Source organism: Oryx dammah, unplaced genomic scaffold (genome assembly GCF_014754425.2).
Source record: "Oryx dammah isolate SB20612 unplaced genomic scaffold, SCBI_Odam_1.1 HiC_scaffold_29, whole genome shotgun sequence".
In the NCBI taxonomy this organism is placed as follows: Eukaryota; Metazoa; Chordata; class Mammalia; order Artiodactyla; family Bovidae; genus Oryx; species Oryx dammah.
Genome location: NW_024070213.1, coordinates 51,204,764 through 51,221,362, shown reverse-complemented (window position 1 = coordinate 51,221,362; position 16,599 = coordinate 51,204,764). Strand labels below are relative to the sequence as shown.

The 16,599-nt window shown below is 42.2% G+C and overlaps 1 protein-coding gene across 1 annotated transcript in view; it reads right to left on the bottom strand.

Annotated features, from left to right (window-relative positions):
• Positions 1–7,494, bottom strand: part of CUNH12orf42 (chromosome unknown C12orf42 homolog) — a 124,470-nt gene extending 116,976 nt beyond the window's left edge. Inside the window, exon 1 of the mRNA XM_040233919.1 lies at positions 7,368–7,494. Within this exon, the coding sequence (XP_040089853.1) occupies positions 7,368–7,494 (127 nt within the window). The remainder of the gene's footprint in view (positions 1–7,367) is intronic.
• Between the last annotated feature and the right edge of the window lie 9,105 nt (positions 7,495–16,599).

Sequence of the window (16,599 nt, the reverse complement as noted above, 5' to 3'; positions counted from 1 at the left end):
AACACTCAACCCTTAGGAGTTTAGCCATGAATAGAAGACAGGAGATGAGACCAAAACCAGACAGGGCAACGGGGTCAAGTGTTGACTTTTCCCCTAAATAATTAGAGACCTGGGAAAGCTTAGAAATAGAGGGAAAGGGTGTGGAGGTGAAGAAGCAAGGAAGCAGGCTTCACACACACAATAGTCAACTTTAAATTCAAAAGCATCCATTCCTTTTTCTAATCCTCTCTTCAAGGAAAACAAAATCATCTCAGGATTAAAAGGTTCTTTGAATCAAAGAAGATGTAAACCTAATTTCTCCTAAAATAGGCGCTAAGACTTAAACTTGAATAAAATAACCTATTCTTTCCATATGTCACCATAATAAAATTGATTCCTCAGTTTCTAAGAGTCAGCTACTGATTTCAGAAGCCCAAGAATAACAATGGGAAAACGGATTTCTAATCCACATATTTATGTAATTATTGTTTTTAATAAAATTGTAACTTAGGCTTCATATTTAACAATATGCATAATAATAAATGGTTCATAACCAAAAACTATATATTCTTTGTCAGCACTGCTTATTATAGTTTCCAAAAAAAAAGCACTAAAACTACATCTGCTGCCAGTTCTCTTCCTCTGGTGACCAGAGATTCCTGGAGATGGACAAGTTTTATTTTGTGTGGTCAAATATTAGTAACCTCATTATAAATCTATAATCCTAATTTCTACTTGAGGACAAATAAATATAGTAAACTCTTTAAAAAAATATTAGCCTTAACAATAATTATCAGGAATAAGAAAAGTTAGGCTTTTAGTCAGTTATGTTCCCTCTTTTATTGTGGGTACCATTTCAGAAGTCTCATTGAATTTTTAGGAACCTGCCAGTCTAGTCAAAAGAAATCACAAATCCTTAACTAACGTATGCTAACTTTTCTTTGAGGAACAAAAGAAGCATCTTTGTTTGTTCCTCACCAGCAAACACCAAGCCATCTAAAAGGAGTCCTTTCAGTGGCAGTGTTAGCAGGGAAATTCAATTGTATTTAATTAAGTTCTTCCCCAAAAAACTGCACACAGAAGCACCAAAGAGGTTATCAGAGGTCAGATGCCTGTCATGACTTTCTGACCCTCCCAAAATGCAAAATAAAAGATAGAGGTAGCCCCGCTGGTAGGATGGCCTTCCACATTTGTGTCTCTCTCTTTCTGCTTTAATTTAATAGCAATCAGCACAATATGTCTGCTTTTTTCTGAACAATAGGACAGGCAGAAGTTAGATTTACGGCTCTGCAAGGGGAAGGCAGGAGACAAGAGAGGCTTAGTATGGCTTTTAACGTTCAATAAGAACATCACTTTGATACCCATTAAAAAAGAAAAAAAACTTGAAAATCTACTTAACATTCATTGCTGTCAGAAGTGGACAGATGTGCATTTTTTGAAATTTCGTATTCTAAAATTCTCTTAAATTATCAACTCTCTTACAGATCCTTTTTAAAAGGATGCTCAGATGAATAAGATTTCTTTCCTACTGAAAAAAATAGACGTGATATCTAGTCATGCATTTAGGAGTGTCTTGACTTTAAAATATTAGGTATTTATGTAACGATCCTTATTTTCCAAATTTCCCAATTTTTACAAGTCTACCAATAACCTTATAATCAGCAAATGTACTGACATGATCAAAAGTGCTAAGTGTGTTGTATGAAACCAGACAAAACTTAATTAACCGAAATGTCATTTAGGGTCTTGAATGTCTAGTAACAAATGAGCACCAGACATGGAATTTACTTCCTGAAATATCTGAAGTTCAGGAAATTGCATTCTTGAGTGACATCGTAAGGAGAATCTTAGAATCAGGGGCCCAGAAGACATCTTAAAGATAATTTAATCTGACATCCCAGTGGATGTGTGAATGGCTGCCTCCCATTCCCACCCCACTGTCACCCAGTCTGTGGCTGGATAATTCCACGAAGACTTCAAACTCACTGTTTCCTGCAGCCACCCATTTCCAGGGAGACAACCCTTTCTTTCATAAGTGAAAATCGAACACCTAGATTAAAAGGAGGCTTAATTTGGAGGTCAAGAGCCCCATATTTGAATCCTGGCTCTGAACCCAAAATAGGATCTTGCTGCTGCTGCTGCTGCTGCTAAGTCGCTTCAGTCGTGTCTGACTCTGTGCGACCCCATAGACGCCAGCCCACCAGGCTCCCCCGTCCCTGGGATTCTCCAGGCAAGAACACTGGAGTGGGGTGCCATTTCCTTCTCCAATGCATGAAAGTGAAAAGGGAAAGTGAAGTCGCTCAGTCGTGTCTGACTCTTAGCGACCCCATGGACTGCAGCCTACCAGGCTCCTCTGTCCATGGGATTTTCCAGGCAAGAGTACTGGAGAGGGGTGCCATTGCATTTAATCTCTCTGTGTTCGTGTAAAAAGGAAGGTAAAAATATTTGTGGGATCATCTTTGGGTCAAGTTCTTTGCATTCAAATCTGTGTGCTATAAATTTTCTTCCTCTAGAGCTGTTGGGTCAGGATAGAGAATTGGCTTCAACTTGGATACCAACTCAGATGCATCGGTGGCAGCTATCTGGATGCTGCATTAAGAAGGACGTTGAGACCATCCAGGTTTCATGGGAAAGAGCATCCTGTCTCAGGGTGGAGGAGGAACATGTTCCCATATTGGCCACCTTTGCTCTGAGTAATGCCTAGGAAAGGGCTAGAAGAAGGACACTTGAGACCAAAACTTTGCTTCAGCAAGAACAGCTGGGAGATTGGGGCAGGTGAGAACATAGGAACTATTTCCAAAATGATTCCAGTCTTGGGGATCAGAGGAGACTGACCTCCTTTCAGATCAGCAAATCAGGTTAAAAGAAATAGACTGTAAGTTCAAGTCCATCCGCTCTCTTGAAAAATCAAGCACAGGGTCGGGAGAAAGAAGTTACTGAGCACATCTCAACAGCTCTGAAGAGGAGTTCGTCTCTATTCAGGCGAGAAAGCTGCCTGGAAGCTTAAATGATAGTCCCAAGGATACTTTGCTGGCTACTAAACAAGGGGGATTTGAATTAAATCTGTCCCCAGAATGCTGCCAAATGCACGCCAATAACTTTTACCATTATTCTAACTCCCTTCAAAACAGCAGCACAGAAAAAAAGACTACCCTCCAGTGATTTCCATCCTCCCCGACACTTCTGACACAATGCACACCTCCCAATTTGCTTGTCAGCTTTCTGCATTACATCAAGCTAATAGGCAATTAATTTGCTGTATATATATATATATATATATATATATACATATTCTAAAAACAATCATTAACCTTCTATTGTAATAACATCATTCTAATGGGGTCATCTCACATGCTAGTAAAGTAATGCTCAAAATTCGCCAAGCCAGGCTTCAGCAATACATGAACCGTGAACTTCCAGATGTTGAAGCTGGTTTTCGAAAAGGCAGAGGAACCAGAGATCAAATTGCCAACATTCGCTGGATCATCAAAAAAGCAAGAGAGTTCCAGAAAAACATCTCTTTCTGCTTTATCGACTATGCTAAAGCCTTTTATATGGATCACAATAAACTGTGGAAAATTCTGAAAGAGATGGGAATACCAGACCACCTGACCTGCCTCTTGAGAAACCTTTATGCAGGTCAGGAAGCAACAGTTAGAACTGGACATGGAACAACAGGCTGGTTCCAAATAGGAAAAGGAGTACGTCAAGGCTGTATACTGTCACCCTGCTTATTTAACTTCTATGCAGAGGACATCATGAGAAATGCTGGGCTGGAAGAAGCACAACCTGGAATCAAGATTGCCGGGAGAAATATCAATAACCTCAGATATGCAGATGACACCACCCTTATGGCAGAAAGTGAAGAGGAACTCAAAAGCCTCTTGATGAAAGTGAAAGAGGAGAGTGAAAAAGTTGGCTTAAAGCTCAACATTCAGAAAACGAAGATCATGGCATCCGGTCCCATCACTTCATGGGAAATAGATGGGGAAACAGTGGAAACAGTGTCAGACTTTTTATTTTGGGCTCCAAAATCACTGCAGATGGTGACTGCAGCCATGAAATTAAAAGATGCCTACTTCTTGGAAGGAAATTTATGACAAACCTAGATAGCATATTGAAAAGCAGAGATATTACTTTGCCAACAAAGGTCTGTCTAGTCAAGGCTATGGTTTTTCCAGTAGTCATGTATGGATGTGAAAGTTGGACTGTGAAGAAAGCTGAGCACCAAAGAACTGATGCTTTTGAACTGTGGTGTTGGAGAAGACTCTTGAGAGTCCCTTGGACTGCAAGGAGATCCCACCAGTCCATCCTAAAGGAGATCAGTCCTGGGTGTTCTTTGGAAGGAATGATGCTGAAGCTGAAACTCCAATACTTTGGCCACCTCATGTGAAGAGTTGACTCACTGGAAAAGACTCTGATGCTGGGAGGGATTGGGGGCAGGAGGAGAAGGGGACGACAGAGGATGAGATGGCTGGATGGCATCACTGACTCGATGGACATGAGTTTGGGTGAACTCCGGGATTTGGTGATGGACAGGGAGGCCTGGCATGCTGTGACTCATAGGGTTGCAAGGAGTCGGACATGACTGAGTGACTGAACTAAACTGAACTGAATGGGGTTATATATTTAACCCCATTAACCTTTCTTAATATGCAAAAGTTTTAACCTAAGTAATGATCAAGGAGGACTTCCTGTTAATTTTAATATGAAAAACTGTAGCAACCTAAGCTTTTTGCAACTCTCTATTTCTATTTGATATAGTATCATTGGATATTCGGAGAAGGCAATGGCAACCCACTCCAGTACACTTGCCTGGAAAATCCCATGGATGGAGGAGCCTGGTAGGCTGCAGTCCATGGGGTTGCTAGGAGTTGGACATGACTGAGCAACTTCACTTTCACTTTTCACTTTCATGCATTGGAGAAGGAAATGGCAACCCACTCCAGTATTCTTGCCTAGAGAATCTCAGGGACGGGGGAGCCTGGTGGGCTACCGTCTATGGGGTCGCACAGAGTTGGACACAACTGAAGCAACTTAGCAGTAGCAGCAGTATCATTGGGTATTATAAAATACAGTTATTCAAAAGTGAAACCACTGAAAGAAAATCTGAAATAGGGACAATTAGAGAGAGACAGAGAAAGAGAGAGCAAGAAACTTAAAACTGATGACTTGAATTCCCCACCTCAACCCCACTCTAAATATAAGTCATAAAGAGTCCTGGGAACAGGCTGAGTGACAGATGAGTACCAGTGAATACTGGCAGCTAACTCCAGTGCTCTGAGTTTGTAGATGCAATTAAATAGATGCTGCAAACACTTAGGTGCCACATCTGGACTGGTTACCAAGTCAGTGCAACACCATCTGATACCCCAGCATTAGGCATATGTTCTGGAGCTTATCCTGTTAACTAACATTTTCACTGGGTCCCAAGTTTTAACATTTGAAACAGCACAACTGAAATGTCAGATTTTGGAATCAAAATGAGAAATACATTGAACACTGGGTCCTTTATTAATGAACAGGCTTTCAGATGAACATGAAGATTATTAGACCTCCACTAAATGGTAATAACCAGATAGAATTGTAACACAAACATATGTTATAGTGTTTATCAAATGAACTGGAATTAAACGGTAGAGAGAGAGACTCATCTCCCATACCAAAGAGCGAATTTGGCTTTCCTTTTCATATGGAAGGATGTGCCATGAACGAGGCGGGTGACATGTGGGCTCTGCAGCCTGGGTTGCTGTGCCTATCCCTCCTCTGCTAGCTCCAGGACCTGTGGAGATAATCACGAAAGCAATCATTTATCAAACACCTACCTGCACCAGGCATCTTACCTGTGTTAGCTCTTCTAATACCAGTCTAATGAAGTATCAATTGATAATAGAGGACTCAAATGATGAGTAAAACTTATGATGTGATATAAAGATACCTATACCTATATATAAATATAATCAAATTATATGGGCTTCCCTAGTTGTTCAGATGGTGAAGAATCCGCCTGCAGTACAGGACATCTAGGTTCAATCCGTGGGTCGGAAAGTTCCCCTGGAGAAGGGAATGGCTACCCACTCCAGTACTCTTGCCTAGAGAATCCCACGGACAGAGAAACCTGGTGGGCTACAGTCCATGAGGTTGAAAGAGTTGAACACAACTGAGTGACTAGTACTGTCACCTTTCACTTAATTGTTTTATATATATATGGTTTCTCTGATAGCTCAGTTGCTAAAGAATCTGCCTGCAATGCAGGAGACCCCAGTTCAATTTCTGGGCTGGGAAGATTCCCTGGAGAAGGGATAAGCTACCCACGCCAGTATTCTTGGGCTTCCCTGGTGGCTCAGCTGGTAAAGAATCTGCCTGCAATGTGGGAGACCTGGGTTTGATCCCTGGGTTGGGAAGAGCCCCTAAAGAAGGCAAAGACTACCAACTCCAGTATTCTGGCCTGGAGAATTCCATGGCCTGTATAGTCCATTGGTTGCAAAGAGTCAGACACTCACTACTGAGCAACTTTCACTTTCATATATACGGTGTTCATATATATAGTCAAGAAAAGTTGTAGTCTAGAAATAAACTAGTTTAACTATCTGAGGAAGAGCCAGCCTTCACCAAACATGAGAACCAAACATAAAAGGACAGTGGAAACCTATGAATGTCAGCTTACTGCCAAATGGGTCTATAAGACATTATGAATTAAGGTGATGATTGTTGCAAGATCTCGACCACAGAGGCATGGTAGGGCCGTGTGTGCTTGGTTATAGCTGAGTCAGGACAGCATGGCCCATGATGGGCTAGCATGCAGTAATGACATGATTATATAGGTGGTGATAGATAAGCCCACTGTGGTCAGAGAGTTAGGAAGCCCTGTGAGACTCCCCTGGATGTGGCACAGATCTCCCTGAGGAAGAGTGCCTCGTGGGAATCAAAAGAAGCAAAAAAGAAAAGTAAATATTTAGAGGAGGGTGACTTGTTTAAATTGTCAATTCAAACATGAGTGTCTGAAAACTTCTGGGTATCAGAGACCCCTTCCTTTTCTTGTGGATTCTGGGCAAGTCAATGAAATTAATACACTATCTATTTAGACAGTCAGGCTTCCCTGGCTGCTCAGTGGTAAAGAATTGCCTGAAATGCAGGAGACACAAGAGATGCAAGTTCAGTCCCTGGGTGGGGAAGATATCCTGGAGAAGGAAATGGCAGTCCACTTAGTCTTCTCGCCTGGGAAATCCCATGGGCAGAAGAGCCTGGCAGACTACAGTCCATGGGGTCACGAGAGTTGGACACAGCTTAGTGACTAAACTACCACAACCTATACATTCACATAGTCTCACCTGTCCCTCAAATTACTCAACCTGCTACTGGGAGAAAGCCACAGAGTGACACCATACCTAAGGCAGCCTGTTGGTAGGGCTTTCCCTTCACCTTGCACCACCCAGGGGTGTAGGGCCTGCCCAGAGGCAGCTCGGCCACACTGGCTCTTGCCTGCATTTTCTGAACAATGATGCTGTCCCCCATCAGGTCAGCTCCTCAGTTAAGAGGTGATACTGTGAGTTCCAGTCCTCAAGCCCTTGACTGCAAAGCTTATGCCTCGCCCACCACCCTCCCTGAATCAGTCCACAAATCCATTAATACAGCCTCTGCCACGTGATAAGCATTTAGTCGAGGTACCTCTCTGCTCTTTAATTTTTAAGACAGCTGCTGAATAATCTGCAAAATATGACAACAGTCTGTGACTCGAGCTTTACAGTAACATACGCTTTCAGAGTTTCATTTCACTTTGAGCAGAATTAAATGTGCTGAAAATTAGACTGCAAGAAATTCATAATGAGGGACAGCATACAATAGTCACCTTACACAAAGAGCAATTATTTAACATGAATTCACGGATTGCATGATGGTGCTTTCTTGTGAAGACAGGCGCAGCTGCTACAGAGAAAGTGCCAAATTTTATTCATTTCCCCCCATTTCCAGGAAGAGAACACCCCTTGGCCTTCTTATGCAGTCTCCCCCTCATCTGAGATGGGTCCACATGACCAAGCAGTGAAGACTGAGGCCCCCTTGTCTTTGTTTCCAAGTGTTTCTCACTTGCCTTTTTGCAACTCAGTGTGTGTGCACACATGTGGTACGGTGTCGCTTTGGTTCCTTTTATATTATAATTAAAATATATGTTATTCAACAGGGGCATGTGCATTTATATAAAATAATACAGAAAGTGATACACAAGAAAGATAGAAAAAAGTATCGACTCCCAGAGCTTTTCAGTTGATTTGAAGAGCTGAAGTTCTCAGAATTCAACAGTATCCTCTGAACCAAAAGGTTTACTTTTGGGGGAAAGGGGAGCTGACAGTGTGTGGCCCTGGGCAGAGCTCCACAGACAAGGGAAACAGGCACATTTTCCTGGGAGGCTGGAAACCTAGTGGTAACCAAGGCACATTTCTGCAATGAAGTTTTAGGTTGGTTGGCTGTTTTTAAACAAGGCTCAGCAGGAATGATCAATGGGTAGGGACAAGATATTCTCTTAAAATGGAAGAAAGCATTAAAGCAGCCCACTCCCCCAAAATGAAGGAGTTTATTTGTATCTGTGCTCTGATTACAACTGCATGCAGGCAGGTAAAACAGAGCTTACTTCAGAGAAAACAAAGAGATTCTTGCCCTTAAGTAACTGGTGGCTCAGATGGTAAAGAATCCACCTGCAATGCAGGAGACCCAGGTTCGAGATCCGGGTCAGGAAGATCCCCTGGAGAAGGGAATAGCTACCCACTCCAGTATTCTTGACTAGAGGATTCCATGGACAGAGGAGCCTGATGGGCTACAGGCCATGGGGTCAAAAAGAGTCAGGCATGATTTAGCAACTAAATAGCAACAACAGCAAACAACTTTGCAAACCCTCTATCCACCCTGTAAGAAAGGAATGGGCTGTTCATACTTTGCATGATTCTAACTTTGTTTCCTTTGAAATTGGTGGCCTTGAGAACAGAATTAGAATTCTTCATCTGTCTTAGTCTTCTATATCCCCAGCATTGGTTTCAAAGCAAGCTATATCACTAATGAGTCAAATATTTGTTTTCACGATAGTTACACAAAAGATATCACAACCAGTATGTGTAGGACAAAGGTTTCTAATGCTGATGTTATTTTACTAAAAGAAGAGGCCCCTCTTTTCCCCAATCTCAAACCTAGACTTTGATAATTGTATCTTTTCTCTAAGCCTTCATCTGTCACTCCAACAAAAGCTACCTGAAAGTTTCAGCTCAAGAACAGTACTTTTCAATGTACAAATTACCCTCCTGAACACTTAGGAGAAAGTCAACATTGGACGTAAACCAAAGAGTCACATAAACATAACTGCTCTCCTCTATTCCTGAAATATGACCAGTACCCAAGGAGTTTTAATGGGAAAGTCCCCTAAGTTAACTGTGACACAGTCCATGTGTTGTAAGTGACCCGGATCAGAGCAAACCTAATTATCTCGAAGCACTAACCAGTCTCTCTGCCTCTTATCTCTCTCTTATCCCGCTCCTCCAATCCATCTCCCAAATTGACCTGGATTGATCTTCCTAAAGAATAGTTAACCTTCATGTTATTTTCCCTGCTCAGAAATCACCCCAGGTTCTCCACACTCCTTTGTTTGACATTTAAGACCCTCTGCCCCTTTATCCCAGGGAAGGTAATGGCATCCCACTCCAGTACTCTTGCCAGGAAAATCCCACAGCCTGGTAGGCTGCAGTCCATGAGGTCGCTAATAGGCGGACACGACTGAGCAACTTCACTTTGACTTTTCACTTTCATGCACTGGAGAAGGAAATGGCAACCCACTCTAGTGTTCTTGCCTGGAGAATCCCACGGACGGCAGAGCCTGGTGGGCTGCCGTCTATGGGGTTGCAGAGTCGGACACGACTGAAGGGACTTAGCTGCAGCAACTCCTTTATCCGAACTGCCTTTCCAACCACGGGCACTGTTCTCCCCTGGACACACTCAGCTCCTCTTCCACAAACCTCAGGGTCCCCACCATCCTTCACACTTTTCCGGCTGCATAGCAGCATCACACTCTGTCTTCTTCCTTGGCTCTCTTTCCTCCATATTTAGGTCTTAATTTTAATGCTCTAAGAGACCATTAGAGTCTGGGGCTTCCCTGGTGGCTCAGATGTTAAAGAATCTACCTGCAGTGCAAGAGAGTCAGGTTCGATCCCTGGGTCAGGAAGGTCCCTTGGAGAAGGAGATGGCAACCTACTCGAATATTTTTGCCGGGAGAATTTCATGGACTGAGGAGCCTGATTCCACGGGGTCTCAAAGAGTCGAACATGACTGAGTGACTAACACTTTTACTTTTGCTTTCAAGAGACCATTTTACTAATGGTAAATTAGCACTTTGAGAAGAAAGACTGCCCTGATTATTTCTGAATCCCCTCAGTGACTAAGAATGCCTAATCCTGGGTAGATGCTTACACAACTTTTACAGGGTAGATAAATGGATGGATGCAGACATAGGTAGGAGAAGAAACAACTGGACTGATGGGTGGAGGGAAGGATGAGGAATGAACAGATAAGTGGATAAATGGATGAATGATTCAACAGTTGAACAAATGAACCAATGAAAGTGAAAAGTGAAGTCACTCAGTCGTGTCCGACTCTTTGCAACCCTATGGACTGTAGCCTACCAGGCTCCTCCATCCATGGGATTTTCCAGGCAAGAGTACTGGAGTAGGTTGCCATTTCCTTCTCCAAGGGATCTTCCCGACCCAGGGATTGAACCTGGGTCTCCCACATTGCAGGCAGATGCTTTACTGTCTGAGCCACCAGGGAAGCCAATGAGGTATATCTTATTATAATACATGAGATTCAAATAGAAAAACAGTTACAAATAAAATCAATTGAAAAAATGTCTGGACAAGAACATCTGCTGCTGCTGCTGCTGCTGCTAAGTCACTTCAGTCATGTCTGACTCTGTGCGACCCCATAGAGTGGGGTGCCATTTCCTTCTCCAGTGCATGAAAGGGAAAAGGGAAAGCGAAGTCGCTCAGCCGTGTCCGACTCTTAGCGACCCCATGGACTGCAGCCTACCAGGCTCCTCCGTCCATGGGATTTTCCAGGCAAGAGTACTGGAGTGGGGTGCCATTGCCTTCTCCAAAAGAACAGCAGTTGAACTCTGTTTCTAATCTAATCCAACTTTGTTCACAAAGACATTTTTAAAAGATAACTTTGGGGCTCTGATTTACGTCCAAGAGCTATTTAGAATAGCTATTTATTTCTAAAGCTAGCATGGGAATGATATTTAAATTAATTTCAACCCAGATCTATTTCTAAAGTACTACCTAACCAGATCCTCCTTTCACTGACTGGGAACTTATATTGTTTTCTCAACACAATCATCTTCATCTCTGAAAAATTCAGGTTTCTGGACACGGGTTTTCTGAGTTTTCAAAACAAGGATAGGAAAAAGTCTGATACCAGCAGCCATGTGCCCCTCTTAGATAGAAGTGTGCAGTCTTCACAGAAAGTCCACAGACTCTTACATAACACACAGTGCTGCTGAGATAATTTGATCTCCAACAAGACTGCAAGAAGCTACTTGGATATGGCAAAAAGGTCTGGCATAGACCAGTGTCTTTACTCAAGTAAGAACTAATAATTTGTAGACAGTTGCTAACCAGAGTGTCCAAAAACTGTTTTTGGAAGCTCATTTTTCATATGCAATAGTCCATTAAATTTATTGTTGCTTTCTGTCATTAAGCACGAGAGGGTGGGGTAGGGCGAGTAGAGTTGATAGCCATGTCATACAGTTTACTTATATTGTCTCTACTGCTGACAAAAGTCTGGCATTCTTTACACATGTGCTTCTGGTTCTCTGAGTCTATTGGTGAAACAGAGAATTAAACAGGTGAGTCTCAAACAGCTTCATTAGAGGAGGGCCATCCAAGCCAGTCCGGGGATATCACAGAGGGCTTCCTAAGGAAAGCACCATCCAAATTTGGTCCTGAATGTTGGATAAGCAGGAAGGCAGCGCACATCACACACCTGGGAAGATGATGGTAACTTCAGAGAACCATGAGTAGTCCAGAGAGATGGCAGCCGAGAGAAGAAAGGGACTTTGGTGGCAGATAAAAGCTGGAGAAGAAACTGAGTTTAGATGGCAAAGGACCTTGCACATTTGTAAAGGAGTTTGGAATTTATTCTGGAGGCAATGGAGCAGGAGGTCTAAGAAGGTTTCAAGCCAAGGCGTGATTTTTTTTTTTTTTAAGTAAAAGTACATTTTAGAAGGGTCACCTTGGCCCCAGGTTGGAGGTTGTGTGGGTTAAAATTGACCAGGGGCAGTGTGATGACAGGGGACCACGCCATTCACGACTGTAAGGATCCCAGGGGGTTCGAATGGCCCCTCCATGACTTCTCCAGGCTGAACTCCCACATTCTCCAGTTCTGCTCAGTACACACATTAGTCTGTTGGGCCTGTTTCTGTCCATTCCTGTAATTGAACTTGGCTTCTCCAGGTTTTCCAGAGAAGCTCAGATGAGAATCACCCTTTGGTTCTTTGGATTTTCAATTTCTGTCCCCTCTGGGGATACCATGCTCTGCCACCTAGAACCCAAACCTACCATCTACAGGGGTTTTACACAGACGGTTCTCTGCCACAAAACTGAACTTGTACAGAGTCTTCTGCAACAAAAACTTCCATAATCATTATTAACCGTATAAAATTATATATGCATTTCATATAATGTTGCATTTTTTAAATCCAAAGGAAATATTAGAAAGGGGAAAAGTCACATTGTCCTGGGCACACACACACATTTTACTGGGTCATTATCACCATAAACATAAATATAGAGGTACGGGGGGAAAAATCCCCTGAGACTAATAAGAAATGAGACAAGAGAGAAGGGAGGAAAAGAAGGTAGAAGGGAGATAAAGAGGCAATGAGAAGATTAAGACCAAATAAAGGTAAACTCAAAAATACTTTAGAAAATAAAGTGTACTGATACCAGATTCCCAGGTGGCACTAGCGATAGTAAAAGAAGCCACCTGCTGGTGCAGGAGACATAAGAGGAACGGGGTCAATCCCTGGGTTGGGAAGATCCCTGGAGGAGTGCATGGCAGCCCACTCCAGGATTCTTGCCTGGAGGATCCCACAGACAGAGGAGCCTGGCAGGCTACAGTCCATGGGGTCGCAAAGAGTCAGACACGACTGAAGCAACTTAACACAGCATACACACATACTGATACCAACATGATCTATTGGCCAGAAGTAGCAAAAGAACCAACTAAAATTTGACGGAACTAATATTCTGGTACAGTAGCCACTGGCTAAATACTGCTACAAAACAACTGTTCCAATACATACCCTTGGCTCTAATTCCCTCTAGCAACTGAAGGTTGCAGAGCTTCCTGAAGTCTACACTAGTGTTTCTGCAAAAGGTACAAATTAATTGCTAAAATTGCCAGTATAAGAGCCTTCGAGGAGTGACTAATCACAAAACCCTCAGTCCTATTCTCTGGCCCTGTATACTTGGTCTGTTCACTTTTCAAAAAAATTAAATAAAATAAGATGGTCAGAAAACACGCTATTTGTACCTGAAATACATGCCTTAGAGGCAGAGGGAAAAATTCATGTATAACGCACTTGATTAGATTTGGTGTTGAATTATTAAATCATTTCTTTAAAAAGGAAAAAGAAGAAGTGTTGCTCTGAAGCACAAGAATGGAATATGTCTGAGTGAAAGCTCTATTTTTGAACAATCTCTTGTTCTATTCAAATCTCTTTAAATTCACCAAAATGAATTTAAGGTCTGTAAAGGCCATGATTCAAAAAAAGAAAAACCCAAAATTGATTTAAAGGGGCTAATCAAGGAGGAGATTTGCAGTACTTTCAAGAAACAACCTTCTGAAATGGAAGAGAATTGGCCAACAATTCCATTTTACTGAGCCACATGTTAATATAACAGCCAATTATTGTTCAACAAAAGCCATATCCCAATTCATTCTTGTTCACAAAGTAACGACTCTGGTCTGTGAGTTGAGAAAATAAAATGATGGGCTAGACACACGCCGCAGAAGAAAAGTGTGGGGTAGGATTTGGGGCTTTTTACGGATGCAGTACATTTCATTAGAGGTTCGGAGTCTCCCGCTGGGCTCTTATTTCTCAGGCTTTTGTGTGGGATTTTCCTTTTAAAATGATACCTCAATGCAAACGTCCACACTAGTATAAGAAAGCACTTAGCACACGCCTAAGAAACCTGTAGAATGGTCACGGAAAGCACAGAAATTTTGTCAAGGAAAAAAATAAAGGGGAAAAAAATGGAATATTTTAGGCTGTGCTAGCAGGTGGGTATTCGGTGGTTATATAACAAGTAGGACTGTAACTGTAGCAAAAGACATTGTGTTCCCATATTCCCAACAAAACTAAATTGCAGACCTGGGAACATTAAAAAGAAAACACACACACACACATCACCCTTCAAAAGAAAAATAAAACAATGCTTCCCAAATAGGCCCGATTATGTGGGTCACTGCATACTGTGTATTTCCCCTGTAGCATTTTCTCGTGGTTACTGTTGCCAGGGGACACTTGATGCTCTCATTATATGTGTTTGTCTTTCACATCAGAGCCAGGCTTTTCCTTTGGATGCTCCCAGAACTGTAACAAAAATAAAAATAAGGACTGGACCCCATTCTTACACAAATACCTACAAAGCCGAGGGAGTGACCCCCGTGGGTCACCGTGTTGTCCCTGGAAGCATTGACGCCCTTGCCCCGGGGGCCCCCGGCCTTTTGTCACAGGGTCAAAGCCAGGACCTCGGCTGAGTATCCTCTGTGAAGAATTAACAAGTGTGACAATTTGTGGGCCCTCCCCCACAGCCCTCGGTCCGGCCTGCCTGAACGCGGTAAATAGAGACATCTGGATGGAGCCCTTTCACTGCAGTAATTGAAAATGAACACGGATCAAGTTCTGGCCTGTTGTATTCATAAATCTTGAGGCTTAATTACATTAAAGGGAAATCTAGGGCCCAGCGCTATGGAAACTGCAGCTTCTATCAGGCGCTTCAATCATGAATCTTTAAGATAAGTGGGTTTTCTCTCCCCACCCCACCCCCAGCTCTTTAGTAGGGTCGAATGGGAAATTTCCAAATCAAGCCCTTCTGTATTAATGCACCAGGAAACTTCTGGGGAGATTTGGGCTCCTCCTACATGTGCCCGTTCGCTGGGTGACATTTGTGGCATTCCTCCCAGCAGGTCAGCATTTCCAGGCTTACAATTAGGCACGTTTCTACGAGCAAGGATGACGGACGTGACAGATAGTTAAACTACGCTTTTCCCCCCAAGTTGAGCAGAAAGAGTGTGCATCTAGTTAAAATTTAATGAGTTGCCAAAAAAGAACTAGCAAATGAACACTCCAAATGAAGTCAAAACTCTCAGCAACTCTTCTGAAGATAACAAGTGGAAAATTATATTCCTAGGTAATTCTACTGAGATTTCAAAGTTCTATTTCTATTTTTTATATACGAAATTTTTTATCTGCTTAACATAAAAATGCACTCAACTTTATTAACGGAAGATGAATTTAAAAGGAAGTACGTGGCACTGGTGGTTTGTCCGGTTTATGCTTCTGTGATAATCTTTGTATTGTATGACATTGGGGCCATTTTGGAAAATAGATGGATGGAAAGCACTGGCACTTCACTTGCAAGAAGCACATCTACATCGGTCTTCACCTAGAAGTGAAGCCCTTTGAGGTCAGGCTCCCTGTTGACAGGGCCTTTTCCATTTTCTCACATACAGAGGGCACAAGATACATACTGTGGGTATGAACTTATAAATGAATCTACAAACTTGATCTGCAGCTCTGAGGTCAGCTGTAATAATGTAATCTGTTACTTAACCCGCTTTATTTTCATTCCTTTGTGGTAACTACCTATCACCAAATAAGAAAAATAACTGAGCATAGAAACACAGGAAGGATGGTAAGGAGACTGGAAGAGTAGTTATCACCCAGAATCTGATCTTTCAGACATTGTGCTAAGATCTTTGTAGACAGCCTCTCAAATGCTCACAACAATCCATTAAGTCATACTATCATTATTTCCATTTTCTAGGCTGGGAAACTCTGACTCAGAAAAACTAAGGGTCCAAGACCACACAGTGAGGAGTGATGGAGTTGAGAATTAAATAAAAGCCATTTTGACCCTAGAGTCCATGCTATTTCCACCAAACTGCATTTATATCTAACCTTTTATGAAGGCCAGCCATTTATGAAACACTTTCCTAAATATCATGAGTGGCATAATATTGTGATAAAACCATGAGCTGTGGGTTCACATCTTGCATCCTATACTTAGTCCTTCTGACTGCCCAGATAAGTCAGCATCTCTTATCTCTCAAGTTCCTCTCCCTTAAAAGTTAACTGAGGGTTCTTTTGAAGCTGAAATAACATATGTAAACTACTCAGCCTAATCCACAGTAAGTGCCCAGGAAACAAGAGTCATACTATTTTCTCCTTCACACAAGCTTTCAATGAATGTTTTCTATTGTGACTTAATTTTCTAGAAACCTCTTACTAGAAATTTACTAGAACTGTATTAGGAATTTATGAGTTGTAATAGAAGGTTCCTGCTCCCTAAAAAGGCTTGA